General features: G+C 41.8%; 1 protein-coding gene across 1 annotated transcript; it reads left to right on the plus strand.

Moving 5' to 3' along the window:
* The first annotated feature begins 1,026 nt into the window (after positions 1-1,026).
* Positions 1,027-13,092, plus strand: usp44 (ubiquitin specific peptidase 44). The gene is made up of 6 exons (XM_067581641.1): positions 1,027-1,134; positions 6,048-7,758; positions 8,790-8,988; positions 9,846-9,954; positions 10,065-10,318; positions 11,644-13,092. Exons 2-6 carry the CDS (start codon positions 6,199-6,201, stop codon positions 11,766-11,768), a joined length of 2,247 nt encoding a protein of 748 aa, XP_067437742.1. The 5' UTR covers positions 1,027-1,134; positions 6,048-6,198; the 3' UTR covers positions 11,769-13,092.
* Positions 13,093-14,537: the final 1,445 nt, after the last annotated feature.

Genomic DNA, 14,537 nt, shown 5'->3' on the forward strand with positions numbered 1-14,537 from the left:
AGTACTCAGATCCTTGTTACTAGTGTAACTGGGTCATACAGTATTTACAATAACCTCTTGGTTACAGTGGTGGAAGAAGTATTTAGAGCCTTTACTTAAGTAAAAGTACCAATACAGCAATTTGAAAATACTCCATTACAAGTAAAAGTCCTGCATGAAAGATCCTACTTAAGTAAAAGTACATAAGTATTATGAGCTTGATGTAGTTAAAGTATTGCAGTAAAAGTAGTGGTTTGGTCCCTCTGACTGATATATTATTATATATGACATCATTAGATTATTAATAGTGAAGCATCAGTGTTAGAGCAGCATGTTACTGTTGTAGCTGCGGGAGGTGGAGCTAGTTTCAACTGCTTTATATACAGTTAGCTAGTTTAGTCCAGTGTTTCCCAACCTAGGGGTCGAGCCCCTCCAAAGGGTCAGCAGATAAATCTGAGGTGTCGTGAGATGATTAATGGGAGAGGAAAGAAGAAAAAACAAAGTTCTGAGACATAAATCTGTTTTCAGTTTTTGGACTTTTTCTCTGAAAAAGCTGAAATATTGGATCATTTGAACATTTACTGAAATGAAACCATGTGAGAAGTTTAGAGGGAAAAATCACTATTTGGTGGAGCTGTTAACAACTCATAGACATGTGAAATGTGACCCCGACTACACACTGCTTTTTGTAAGATGTCAAAAGCCCAAAAGGCTGGAAACCACTGGTTTCATCTTTAACAACGTGTTGTATTTTAAAAACTTGTTATATTATCTATTGTGTCAAATCTTCATCTGAAAAGTAACTAAAGCTGTCAAATAAATGTAGTGTAATAGAAAGTACAATATTTCCTTCTGAAACATAGTGGAGTGGAAGTATAAAGTAGCATCCCATGGAAATACTAAAATAAAGTACAAGCACCTCAAAATTGTACTTGAGTAAACGTACTTTCCACCACTTGCTGCTACTTTCAATAGGTAGAAATAGTTAAACTTCATATGTGAAGTGAACATCACCATCCTCCAAATCAACAACAACAACAACAACAATGACGTCACGTGCCGAGGACGCGCTCGAGCCAGCACCACGCGACAGGGACTGACAAGATGGCGATCATTTAAGAAACAGAGGAGCTGCTGCCGTGAAGGAGAGGCTCGGTAGGCTGTTTTACCTATTTCACATGGAAGTCTTTTCACGTTACAGGTGTAACGGTGTTCCCGGAGGTGAACGTGTTCCGGTTGAAAACACACTCAGCGGGTCGGTTGCGAAGCCTAACCCGGGCGCCGGGAGCTGACCTCCGGCTAACTTGTTGGGGATTATCGCGGTTAGCCTGAAGCTAAGCTAGGCTAACGTTAGCGGCTAAAGGCTTCACTAATCTCTTTAATAAATACATTAAAAACGGTGGCGCCAGCATTAACGGCGCTTAGTCGTGTATGTGTATGTGCTGCTTGTATTTTAGACACGTATTGTGTACGCTTTTCTGATTAGTTTATCTTCTCTTTGTGCATGATTTTAGTATTTTTGTATCAATTACACGCTAACCTTTATAAGTTCTGCTGTTTCCACTGAGCTTATCATGTGTCTCGGTTTGCTGTTATGCTTTGCAGATTGTTGAAAGTGTGAACTAGTTGGTGCTGCTTTTGCAGTGGTTTATTTAATTCGAGTTAACGCAATAATGTGCAGTGTTCAGCCACTTTTAAGACCACGCAGCCACAAGGACAAACCAGGCAAGGCGCGCTAACTTGCTGATAAAACTTCAGAGGCATTATAAACTCTTGAAACAGCTCCCCCAAGAGAGTCTGAACACTTGTTTGTCATATTTGACGCCACTCCCTTTTAACATATCGGCTCAATCGCTTTATATCTAAAGGTCAGAGTGGTGATCGCTCCAAGGTGTAAGTTAGATAATCATTACAGTGCTCTCTGGGTGAGGGAGGTTGTGATGTGTTCATTGAAGTTACTCCTTGACTTTAAGATCTCCCCTGCAGACATGCTTTAAGTATATATGTAAAACACTCTGAATGTCACTCAAAAAAATGTGTTTTTCCTTCTTGTTCCTACAGTTCAGTCTTTGAGCTTCACTGTGCAGAATGATGTATGTGCAGAATTTGACACCAGAAGGCTGTTTTTCACCTTCATCTCCCTGAAAGAGGAAAGTTTCTCTTTAAGAGGTGTACCTCCTTAAAGAGCATGATTTGTGACATCACAAACAGTTCACGGCGCCATTTCTGGTGCAATCTTCAACTTACACAAGTGTGGTGTGGAAACGTGAAGCCTCAAGCGCGCATACACTGAGAACAGACTTTACAGTGAAGGAGGAGACATCTTGTGTCCAGCAATTCAACTTTTTAAATGAAATATATTTGCATATTTATAGATTCAGGAATTTTTTTAATGAGGGAGAAGGAGTAGATGTAATTTTAAAGATTTTAAGATCATAATTATACCTTTTTTTCATGTCAGACACACATTATAGTTCCAAGCAGAGTATTTCGACATGTCTTAGCACATGTCTGGAGGGGATCTTTAAATTGTCTTGTTAAATTCTTTAAAATTACATTTTCTCCTTCTCCCTCATATAGAATTTCCAGAATCTATAAATATGCAAATACATTTCATTTCTAAAGTTGAACTGCTGGACTCAAGGTGTCTCTTAAAGTCCATCCTCAGTGTTTGTGCACTGCAGGCTTCAAGTTTCCACATCACACTTGTGTAAATTAAATATTGGACCAAACTAGTTGCGATGTCTCAAATCATGCTCGTAGGCTCGCTCCTTAAAATTGGATTTTCAGTGAGCACAAGATAAACTTTCCACTTTCAGCAGATAAATGTGAAAACAGCCTTCTAGTGTCAAACTCTGCACATACATCATTCTGCACGGTGAAGCTCAAACATCCGATCGCATGAACAAGAATAAAAACACATTTTTTTGAGTGGATTGAGACTTCAACAGAAGTGCTGCTGCTTCTCATCCTGACATTAAAAACCAGATATCTGCTATTTCTCCAGATAAATCCAGATAAAACTGAGATCCTTATCATCTGCATATACATTTAAAAATTTTCACTTGGTCTCTTTTCCAGCAGCACAAATTCTTGTGTCTTATTTGATCTAATCTCAATTTTGAAATTCATGTTAGTAAGATTGTCCGATCTTGCTTTTATCATCTTATGAATATTGTTAAAATCTGTTCACATCTGAGCTTCAGAGACACATAATCTATCAAACATGTTTTAATTTCCTCACATGTAGATAACAGTACTGCTCTCCTAACTGTCATAAATCAGAAAACAGTTCATAGACTCCAGTTTGTGCAGAACGCAGCAGAGAAGAGACTCTACAGTGGTTACCAGTTTATTACAGAATCGATTTTTTAAGATTCTACTTTTGACTCTTAAAGCGCTTCATGGCTTGGCTCCAGGCTATATTTCTGAATGACTTGCTCCTTATCAGCCTGCACAGACAGGAACTAGTTGGCGGTTCCCACATCCAGATTCAAGATTGAAGAGGACAGAGCTTTCTGCTGTTAGAGGGCACTTCAACTTCAGAACAATGAAGTCAGACTTGCAAAATCAGCGTCTTCTTTTAAATCGCTTCTGAAAAACACGTGTCTTTCAAAAGGCTTTATTTAAAATGAGTTTCTTGCTTCTGAAAATGTATTTTAACTTAATTCCCTCAATTTAGAAAAATGTGTCTGCATGTGTTTTCTTGCTTTTTCATTTAAAACAAATAAATAAACTTTAATATCATTATTATTATCATCACGATGCCACCTGAAGATTCAGCTCGAAGCATTTAACGCTCTGTTATTTAGTTATTTTAACTTTGGCTTGTATATCTGTTCCTGTGGGGACTGTCTTGGACCCTTTGCAGCAGTGATTATTTATTTATTTATATATCTCAGCGGCTGCACATATTCATGGCAACACACTCTGATGAGCACTTATCGAACAAACAACGCCCACTCGCACGATATAAGCAGTAAACAAACGCCTACGTTGACCCGTACGCTTTTGAGTCACACTTGTTTTGCTTTTTTTTTTTTAAAAAAAAAAAGTGGTTTATGAAATGAAGAGACAGCGAGCGGAGCAGGAAGAAAACTGGATGTTTCTGAAGTTGAGAAACTTAAAGGATGAGTTCATAGTTTTTCCAAGTGTGTCTTAAAACAGCAGTCAGGTGTCCGTATGAACTCTGAAGGAGGTTTTTCCTCGCAGCAGACCACCCATCCTCCCTTTATCGCATTCCATCCATCACTTTCCCCCTCTGTTATCTAAGCCATTTCCTAGCAGTTACATTTCTTCCGTTAGTTTCTTCTCTTTCATTTCCCCAGCAGAGGTAGTCCTGTACCCAGACAAAGGGTGCACCACTCTGCAAGCTCAGTCCCCCTTTTGTTGGATAATCTTTCTTCTTTGACCTCAGTGGGGGGGTGAGGGGGGGTTTGATGGGGCTCAGCCCACTCAAGGATCCCCACTTTCTCAGCTGAGGTACACCAACCCCAGGGATGTGAATAAAAAGCAGGAAGAGGTTGAGTGGAGACCGATTGTTGTCGTTTCCTCGGTATTTTAATTAAATTAAAATCCATAATTCAATAAATATTCTTGAACGACTCTCCAGAAGCTTAAGAATAAAGACCGGGATTTCACGAAGAGGCTCTGGAGCTTCTGTGCCATTTAAGCTGTCCATCACAGTCTTTATATAGTAAAATATGTTCATATCCCTGTGAAATCACCCTGCGCCCGCTGAGTTTTTATTTCGTTGTTACTATCTTTGGAAAAGCTCCAGGACTTCTCTTGTTGGTGTTTTCACATCCAGGTCTAACAGTCTCTGTTAGCCGTTTCTGTTTTTGAATTGATGTGCCTGGCAACACTCAGTACAGTCATGTTTATCAACGCGGTGTTTTACTGTTGGCCCACGTCGCTGTTGGGAAATGTTAACGCCTGCTCGCTACCTGGCAGTTTGCCATCGCTTACTGTGTGTAGCTATGCCTCATAAAAATCAGATGTGTAGATTGGAGGGTCTTAATGTTCTTATTCAGATTAATGTGTTTACATAATAAAGAACAGGATGTTATTAGGATATGAAAATGCACCAAATGCTCTTTATGTCAGATTTTAAATGGTAAATGTGGAAACAACAGAACCACAAGAAAAATCAACTTAAAAATGTATTAGAGCGTTTATGTCTTAACACACTTCTTTCCACAGAGAGAGAGAGCGCAACGCGTCATAGTCTGAAAACCACCAGAGGAGAAAACACTCGGCGCCATAAAAGCAACCAAGGGCTGAAACGCTAACAGAACGCCTGTAGCTAGCTAACATGTCAAAGGATTATTTTAGCACCCTGTGTCTACTAGAAAGGAAAAGCTAGTTAATAGCATATCCTGGAACCTGTTACATTGTATATGCTTTGATGACTTGCAAGGGCTGCTCACAACAGATATGACGAATACAGTTTGTTAATAAAGGCGGGAAATTACACACACAGACATGCAGTCATTTCCCATTCAGGCTCTTTTTTTTTACAGTTTCAGCTGTATGCAGGTTAGCTATTCTGTGATCTAAACGTCTATTACAAACAATGCATGCCTTTCAGTTAAACAGCTGTTCTGTTTTAACTTTCAACCTGCATGTTCTCTGCAGCGTGTCCAGGTATATGTGTCATTTTTACGCAGGTTTTTGAGCTGCAGGCTGCAGCTCAGGTCGGGTCTGTCTCTCCCACCACACGGCACACAGCCCTGCATCCACTTTTGTCTTCTTAAAGGCTCAGTTTTTCAGTTCGGCAGCTTATAAAAACTTAGTTTTGGGTTCTTCACCCTGTTGGTAGTGCATCGTAACATACAGCAACTTTTAAGCATTTTTCTGTTGTTTGATAGCAGACAGAAGTGACAAGGAGGCAACTTCACGCAATACAAAGTCAAGCGATGAACTGTTTTCCCCTACAGGGTGGACGGGACTTTATTGCGCTCTCTCTCTATGTCTATGTTCTTTTAAACAGTCAGCTCCCATCACCTGCTTTTTATTCAATTTATTCATCTTGACTAACCAAATGTGTTCTTTCTGTCCCCCCGTAGACAACACCATGCCCTGTTCTCAGCTCACCATGGTCACCATGGTGATATGAAGCCAGTGTGAAACGCAGACACACACACACAGACTCACATACAGACGGTCAGTTATTGACTGACACAGCCAGCCAGCCAGCTCGGCGGGCAGGCTTGTGTAATGGACAGGTGTAAGCATGTGGGGCGGCTGCGCCTGGCCCCAGACCACTCCATCCTCAACCCCCAGAAGTGGCACTGCGTGGACTGCAACACCTCAGAGTCTATATGGGCCTGTCTGGGCTGCGCTCATGTGGCGTGCGGACGCTATATCGAGGAACACGCTCTGCAACACTTCCAGCAGCAACACCACCCGTTGGCTATGGAGGTTAATGAACTTTATGTTTTTTGCTACTTATGTGACGACTATGTCCTGAATGACAATGCCACCGGAGACCTCAAGCTGCTTCGTAGTACGCTCAGCGCCATCCAGAGCCAACGCTATGAGGTCACCACCCGCAGCGGGCGCACCCTCCGCTCCGCAAGCGCTGCGCCTGATGCCCTCATGCCATCCGGCGCCCGCGAGCTGCAGCTAAGAGACGAGGACAGGATGTTTACCGCCCTCTGGCACCGCCGCAGGGCGCTTATGGGACGTGTTTTCCGCTTGTGGTTTGGACTGACTGAATGCGGAAAGAAGAGGGAAGAGGAGGAGAGAAAGAGGGAGGAGGAGGAGGAGCAGAAAAGGGAAGCGAGGGAGAGGAGGCGAGCTCTCAAAAGGCAGCTGCAGGAGGAGCTGGAGAACGCGCCTCTCAGGAAGAGTCGGCGCTTACGTCGGAAGAGCCAGAGAGTTGCGGACGCGGCAGTCATAACACCAACATCTCGCAGGCCACGTAACAAGACAAAAAGCCCCGTGCCCTCGTCCCTCACCCGCAGGCCGAGGACTCAAAGCCCCGCCACTCCCACCCCCAAGAAAACTGGACGGACGAAAAAGACCCAACCAACGCCTAAGACCCGAAGCCGTTCTTCTACCACCAAATCTAAACCCAAAACTTCATCAGCGACCCCCCGCCATGCCCAAACTCCTGTCCGCCACAAGCAGAGTACCAAACAAGGTGGTTCACCCTTCAAACGGCGTCCCACAGTCACTCCTGGAGTGACGGGCTTGAGGAATTTGGGCAACACCTGTTATATGAACTCCATCCTGCAGGTGTTGAGCCACCTGCTCGTCTTCAGGGAGTGCTTCCTGCGCCTGGATCTGACCCAGGCTTTGGAGCTACTGGCATCTGCCGTCCACGGCCAACTGACAGGCAAGACCTCGTCCCAGTTCCCCTTAGCCCAAAGGAAGGGATTCCAAGCCAGCTCGGGCTCTGGGGCCGGGCTGAGCGGCGGGGCCTCGCGGGGCCGCAGCATGGAGCTGATACAACCCAAAGAGCCCAGCTCGAAGCACATCTCTCTCTGCCACGAGCTGCACACCTTGTTCCAGGTCATGTGGTCTGGCAAGTGGGCGCTGGTATCGCCTTTTGCTATGCTCCACTCGGTGTGGCAGCTGATCCCGGCGTTCCGGGGCTACGCTCAGCAGGACGCTCAGGAGTTCCTGTGTGAGCTGCTGGACAAGGTGCAGCACGAGCTGGAGAGCACCGGCCAGTACACGACCACCGCAGGAGTCCCGCAGACACAGAAACGACTCATCAAACAGGTGCTCAGTGTGGTCAACACCATCTTTCACGGCCAGCTCCTCAGCCAGGTACCACACACACACCTGCAGTCACCTTTACTCTCCAACCATTAACTAACTCGGCTTCCGCTGAATCACTCACTCACTCACTCATGCATGCACACACGCACCCACTCAAATCTGCCCACACACTCGAGTTGCGTTGATACTCGGACAAACATCATCAGCTCCGACTGAACTGTATCATAACTCAGATTGAATTGACCTTTATGTGTTCACATGTCACTTAAAGGTAGAGGTTAAGCTTCCAACACGGTCATGAATTTTACATTTTGAGTCTATTTTTTAAGGTTAAGTTGAACTGAATTCATGTTTTTGGTAATTATGTCATCTATTCAAAATCACACAGCACATAAACAAAAAGGAATAGAACAAATTTTCCCATTTTATATTTAAAAAAACTAACAAAAACACCTTTTAAAGATGTAAACCTACCTTTATTTACTACCTGCATATTATCACATGAATAGTTCTATTTCACTTTATCAAGAATAAGTTACAGGACTTATTTATGAACGAAAAATAATCTACTTTCCTCTAGTTTATGTCCTAAAAGTGTTATTGTGACACCTGGTTTACCGCTTGCACATACAGTTAGTTAGAACATTATTCAGATTTATAGGCGTGAGGATGTACCGTTTGGGTTCTAGCAAAGTTCAGCATCGCTTCGTGTAATCAACAGAAGAGGACGAAGGGAGCGTGCGAGCGTCGGAGAGTTAGCTCGAGGACAGGAGCTGAGTGTCTACTTGTAGAGGCAGAGCACACACTGTGACACCTGCTCCTGCTGAATAGAGGGCTGTGTCTGCGAGGGGTTTTTTGGGGTTTCTTGACTATCTCGGAGTTTCACCGCTTTGTGTTTTATATTTTATGTTTTTTGAGACAGTAGGAAGCCGTAACGGGGGGGGGGGTGACATGAAACTTGCATATCCTTTCAAGACGCAGTTACAAGTAGGGTTAGATAAAGATTAAAGTTTTAATGTATCACCATATCATCCTCTGTGACCCGCTCATCTTTTCCCCTCCCTCACTCACATATGCAGGTGACGTGTCTGGCCTGCGATCATCGCTCCAACACTGTGGAGCCTTTCTGGGATCTTTCCTTGGAGTTCCCTGAGCGGTATCACAGTAATAGCAGGGAGTCGGCTGCACAGGCTTCGTGCCATTTGACTGAAATGCTGGCCAAGTTCACAGAGACCGAAGCACTGGAGGGAAACATCTATGCCTGTGACCAGTGTAACTGTGAGTCCAGTAATGCACACATGAACAAACACATGCACACTTTTCAGCTACATTAACTGCACAGACAAAGGATTTAGTTAATATTAACCCATTTACACCCTGTATAAATATGGCTAGATCTTGGATAAACATGTCCTGGAAATATTTTTGATAGTGATGGAGATTAAACAAATATTTATCTCCTCATCTAAGTCTACGTGAAACACCAGAGCACGCAGTTTATCCCAAATCTGAGATGTCTGTAAAACATTTCAGGGAGAAAAAGTAGAAATAGAAATCTTCCCCTTTTTGAAAGAGAATGTGTAAAATATCTGTGTGAGATAGAAAAGATCATCAAGCTACAAGTAAACTCGTTGAAAGATTATTAGAGGGAAAGAGGGATGACATGAGACAAACTGGGTGGAATTGCACAGGGGTTGTGATTACATGGTTCAGGGCACAGGGGTCTAAACACTGGACTACCAGGATGCCCTTGAGGCTCCGATATGAGCGACTTCAGCCCTGTGTGAATAAAAGCAGCCCCCTCTTTCATTTGAAGCCAGTCTGTCAGCACAACTAGGGTGCTAACGCAGAGGACTGCAGGAAAAAAGAACATCTGGGCTCAACTATCCAGCCCCCCCAAGCTATCATTATCAACTATCCAGCCCCCCAAACATTTGTATGTAACATAAACGCTGTATTTCTGTTTGCTCTGTTAGTACCGATAGTCAGATCTGTTGTAGCTCCGTGTCAGACGCTGCTCTCCTCTTGGGCGTTGTGCAAAAGAAGTATCTTCCTTAAAAGTATCTTCCTCTTAAAATCTTCCTTGGCAACACAGATGTTTATCTTGTATCAAAACTCACTCCTCTTGTCTGCAGCTGCTCGACGGCGGACCTCCTCCAAACCCGTCATCCTGACCGAAGCACAAAAACAGCTGATGGTCCACAAACTGCCTCAGGTGCTGCGGCTTCACCTCAAACGCTTCAGGTACGATGACCAGACTCAGTCACTCTGACTCGCTCGGCTGTAATGAATCTTATTGAGGAGTGCTGTGATTGGTGGCTGACTTGTCTCTCTGACTTGCGATTGGTCCTCAGGTGGTCTGGGCGGAACCACCGGGAGAAGATCGGAGTTCACGTCAGCTTCGACCAGCTTCTCAACATGGAGCCCTACTGCTGCAGAGAGCCTTCGCCCGTGAAAGCTTCGCCGTGCTCCAGTCCCAGCAGCCCCGGCTCTGCAGGCTCGCCGCGCCCCAAGCACTTCCTCTACGAACTCTCTGCTGTGGTGATGCATCATGGGAAGGGCTTCGGCTCTGGCCACTACACTGCCTACTGCTACAACACAGGAGGAGGTGAGGAAAGAGCACTGCAATAACTGAAATACATGTTTTAAAACAAGTAGTTTTGTTTTTAGATCTGCAGTTCATTTGTTTTTAGATAGAATCTGTTAATTAGAAGTTTGTTTACTACTATTTAACTTGTATTACTACTTAAAGTACAACACGTAATTGTTAAAGTAACCCTTAAAGTGAAAACTTTACCATTTTTATGGCAAAAATCTGACTGTTGGCACAATAAAACACTAAAATTTGGGTTATTGTTAATGATATGCAATGATGCTGATAGGTAGGTGTCCTGCATCCTCGTTGACGCTACGTTGTGAACAACAAATCCATAATGAAATCATAGAAATAAACAACTGAAACCTCACTGTCAAAAAACCCCTTTTCTTACCGTCTGTGCATGTATATCTCTCCAGCACCAAACAGGAAGCAACAAACCATGTAGTTACTGAGGTAACGGCCAAAATGCCCTCTCACACATACGATAAGACGGTGAAGAAACTGTGTTATGAGTCAGTGTTTAATGTTTATCTGATGCACCAACCAGCGCATATATTAATGAGAAATCTTAATTTTGGAAACAGTTTGACTCTCATTCTCACCGTCTTCTCCTGCTGAAACAGTGCAGCTAACAAACTGGTAGCGAGTTGAGGCGACAAAATCCAAAATGTAAAGTTTGTACAGAAATACAGTTTATTTTTATGGATTATATTGATGCCGAATTGACAAGAAGACTGTCGACACATGACGCCTTTTGCCTTGTGTTTGTAGAGTAGGGCTGCAGAGTCACGACTATACTAGTCAATATTAAGATCATGATTATTTAACATGATTACTTACTGACTCACAGAACAGAAATGCTTCAATTTTATTAAATCTATCAATCCAAACAGACTCCAAGACGCACACAAGTGACGCATTTAGTGAAGCGTAATCTGCACAAACAACTCCTTCAGTTTAATTCAAACAGCTAATGTGTATATTTTTGTCATCACTACAGAAACATCAGGTTAATAAATGCTTCAGTATGATAAGTTTGTCTGACTGTTGTTAGTTACTGGTTTGATTAATGGTTTACAGTCTAATAATGTCTGTTTGTACTGATTACTGACGGTGGCTGATTAGGTTAATCATCAACTAATTGGACTCAGTTTCTAACGGCAGTAAATGTTCCCCCTTTGTGTGTGCGTGTTTTTTTAAAACTACTTTCCTAATTAAACTTGATGTGCTTGATTTTGTTATTAATGACTCCTGATGAAACTTGAAAGCCCTTCAGCTTCCTCCCTTTTTTTTTTTATTAAACCGTTTTTTTCTCCATGTTTTTTCTCCTGCAGGCTTCTGGGTTCACTGTAATGACTCTAAGATGAATGTGTGTTCTGTGGAGGAGGTGTGCCGTGCCCAGGCCTACATCCTCTTCTACACACAGCGTGTAACTCAGGACAAGGACCGGCCGCTATAGGACCACAATCCCTCCCCTGAACCTCCTCATCCTCCTCCTCATCCTCCTCCTCCTCCTCCTCCTCTTCTGCTGCAGCCTGACCACTCAGCGAGAAGATATCAGCACAGCCCCACCTATCTCTCTCTCTCTCTATCTCTCTCTCTCTCTATCTCTTCCCTCTCTCTTTCTTTGGGCATTTTATATCCTGGGAGGATGGGTCTTTTTAGTCTATTTTTCTAAATAAGGAAAACAAAAAAAAAGAGAGGAAGAACTCCTTTTTAAAACAGTTCTGCTTTGTGAACTTCTTGTATATGGTGTTTATATGTAGGTTTTTTTTTTTTTTTTAAAGAAAAAAAGATGGTGATGTTTGTGATTTTTTTGTGTACAGTCGTATTTTATAAAGAGAGAGAGAGTATCAGCCAAGATGCGTCTCAGTAGCAGCCAACAGACTTTTGGCCGAGGTATGACTACATTACATAACAAAGTGTCCTCTACAAGTCGTACAGGTGTCTGCCTGCCTGCGTTTGGTGGCTTGATGATTATTAATGCTGTTTGTTTGTTGTTTTGTTTTTTTTGTTTTTTTAAATCAACTGAAATGTTTCTCAGTCACTTTAGATAGTCGACACAAAACTGGATGTAGGGTTGTTATATTAAAAAAAAAAAAAAAATCATTCACTATCACTAGAAATGGCCTCAACTGGGAAGGTTTCACAGCCAAGAATGCACTAATTTTTACAGAGTAGGTTTGTCAGCATTGTGTTTTTTTTTTTGTTTGTTGTTGTTGTTGTTGTTTTTTTTTACTCAGACTCTCAGTGTTGGTTTAAAACATCCAAATCTGTGCACAAAAAGCAGGGCAGGAAGTGTATTTTTCACTCTGGAGTACTCCTGGGTCTGTCAGGAATAATTGGCAGACCTCAAGCCAAAGCCTGGAGGGAAATGTTTCAGCATTTCCAAAAACGGTTTAACATTTGCTGGGTTGGTTTTTTATTTTTTTTCTTCTTCTTTTTCAATGATGGATTGAGGAGAGGAGGAAAAAGAAAAAGCTTCTACCGGGAGGTTTTTTTTCTTACGGCGAAATGCTGCCACCTCTCTGCACCAGAATGTAAAATCTGAACCCCGACAGATAACTAGAAAAAAAAAAAAAGTGCCCTTCTGTTGAGCAAAGCAGATATATTTTTATAGTTCATATCACATTCAGCGACGTGGGAATCTGTCCTACACACACAGACCAGCATTTAGATAATGAATGTATTTTTATACAATTCTTCTCAGAGGTTTTTAGAAGAAAAAAAAAAAAGGCCATTGGCTGTTTTTTTTTTTTTGGTTTTTTTGGAAAAAAGTTTTTATACAACCGCTGATTTTACTTTTCTTGCTGATTGTTCAACGCCACCAGCAGTTTACGACAGATCTGTCATTCACCATTAAGTAGGTGTGTGTGTGTGTGTATGTGTGTGTGTATGTGTGTGTGTACTGTATGTGTACATATACTGGTATTTTATTTACCATCTGTCAGTAAAAAAAAAGCCAGATTAAACAGGATTTCTGGAGTGTATACAGATTGTGATATTTATCTCCATACTGGAGAAAATTGCACAAAAAAAGAAAAAAGACCCTCTCCGCCTCAACTATGTCTCCTCTGATTTATCCAAGAGGAATTCAAAGCACACTTCATCTTCTTTTTACTTCATTGTCAGACATTGTGACACATTGTTTGTTGGCATTTGGTTACTACTTTGTTAGTAGTAGTACTAGTAAAGTAGTAGTAACTCTGTTTACTATTACTTTGACTACTACTTTTTGGTGTGTGTAAATTTATGGAAGTTATACTATGCAAATTGTTACCTCAATTTTTTTTTTCTAGAGAAAATTACCTCAATAAATGAGAATATTTTTTCATTTTTCTACAAAAGATGCCGGTGTCTTGTTTTTTCTTATTTTTCAATCACTTTTTACAGCCAGTCGGGGTTTATGTGTCAGTGTTTTGAGGAGCTGTAGTGTTAAAAACTAATACACATTAAATAAAATCAAATAAAATTAATGTATAATTGCTTAAACCAGCAGTTAGTAATGTTACACTGGAAGCAGACCGCGTCACACTGACCGTTTCGACTTTTCAAACTAAAATATGGCGGCAAAACGTTTCAAATTGACGTCACCACCCTACACGCGGCCTTCTTACGTCACACTCGTATCACAGAGGTGTTACGATGTTTTTGGATACCGCAGCTTCTTCTCTATCTGCCTAAATATCTAAAAAGAGCTGTAAACTGTTTAAAAGTGATCAGTTTTAATAGTGTGTACTTTATTGAACAAAGTAACGATAAAGAAAGCCGTATAATCACTTATATTCTGACTAACGGTCACAGATTTAATCCAAACAAATGTGATACCAATAGTTGCTCAGCAGAAATGCTTCAAAACGCTTAAACATTTTTAATATAAGTGCTTAATATTGATTCAGTCCTTTAAGAAAGCTTTTTCCCCCCGTCAATACTATTAGTTTCACTTAATGGCTAGTTGTTGATCATAAATCCACATTAAGGCTGTGACTAATTTAATTTCAATATAGCATAATTTCGCAGAGTCCAAGTTGAGTCTTCAGTTCAAAGAGTGTGTTTGTTTTTACTTTAGGGGAATAAAAAACAGCAAATATTCACATGTGAGAAGCTGGAACCACTGAGCTTTTGCCTCTTATTGATTAATGTGAATGTTTTGACATTTTAGTTAATATACGTGTTCACTTTCATGCTACGGTCAGCAGCCGGTTAGCTTAGCTTAGCACAAGGACGG

The sequence above is a fragment of the Thunnus thynnus genome, chromosome 23 (assembly GCF_963924715.1).
Source record: "Thunnus thynnus chromosome 23, fThuThy2.1, whole genome shotgun sequence".
NCBI classification, from domain to species: Eukaryota; Metazoa; Chordata; class Actinopteri; order Scombriformes; family Scombridae; genus Thunnus; species Thunnus thynnus.

Coding starts and splice junctions, on each gene's coding strand:
- usp44 (XM_067581641.1), top strand. CDS start 6,199: ATGGACAGGTGTAAGCATGTGGGGCGGCTGCGCCTGGCCCCAGACCAC. Junction 9,955..10,064: donor CTTCACCTCAAACGCTTCAG/GTACGATGACCA, acceptor ATTGGTCCTCAG/GTGGTCTGGGCGGAACCACC. Junction 10,319..11,643: donor CTGCTACAACACAGGAGGAG/GTGAGGAAAGAG, acceptor TTTCTCCTGCAG/GCTTCTGGGTTCACTGTAAT.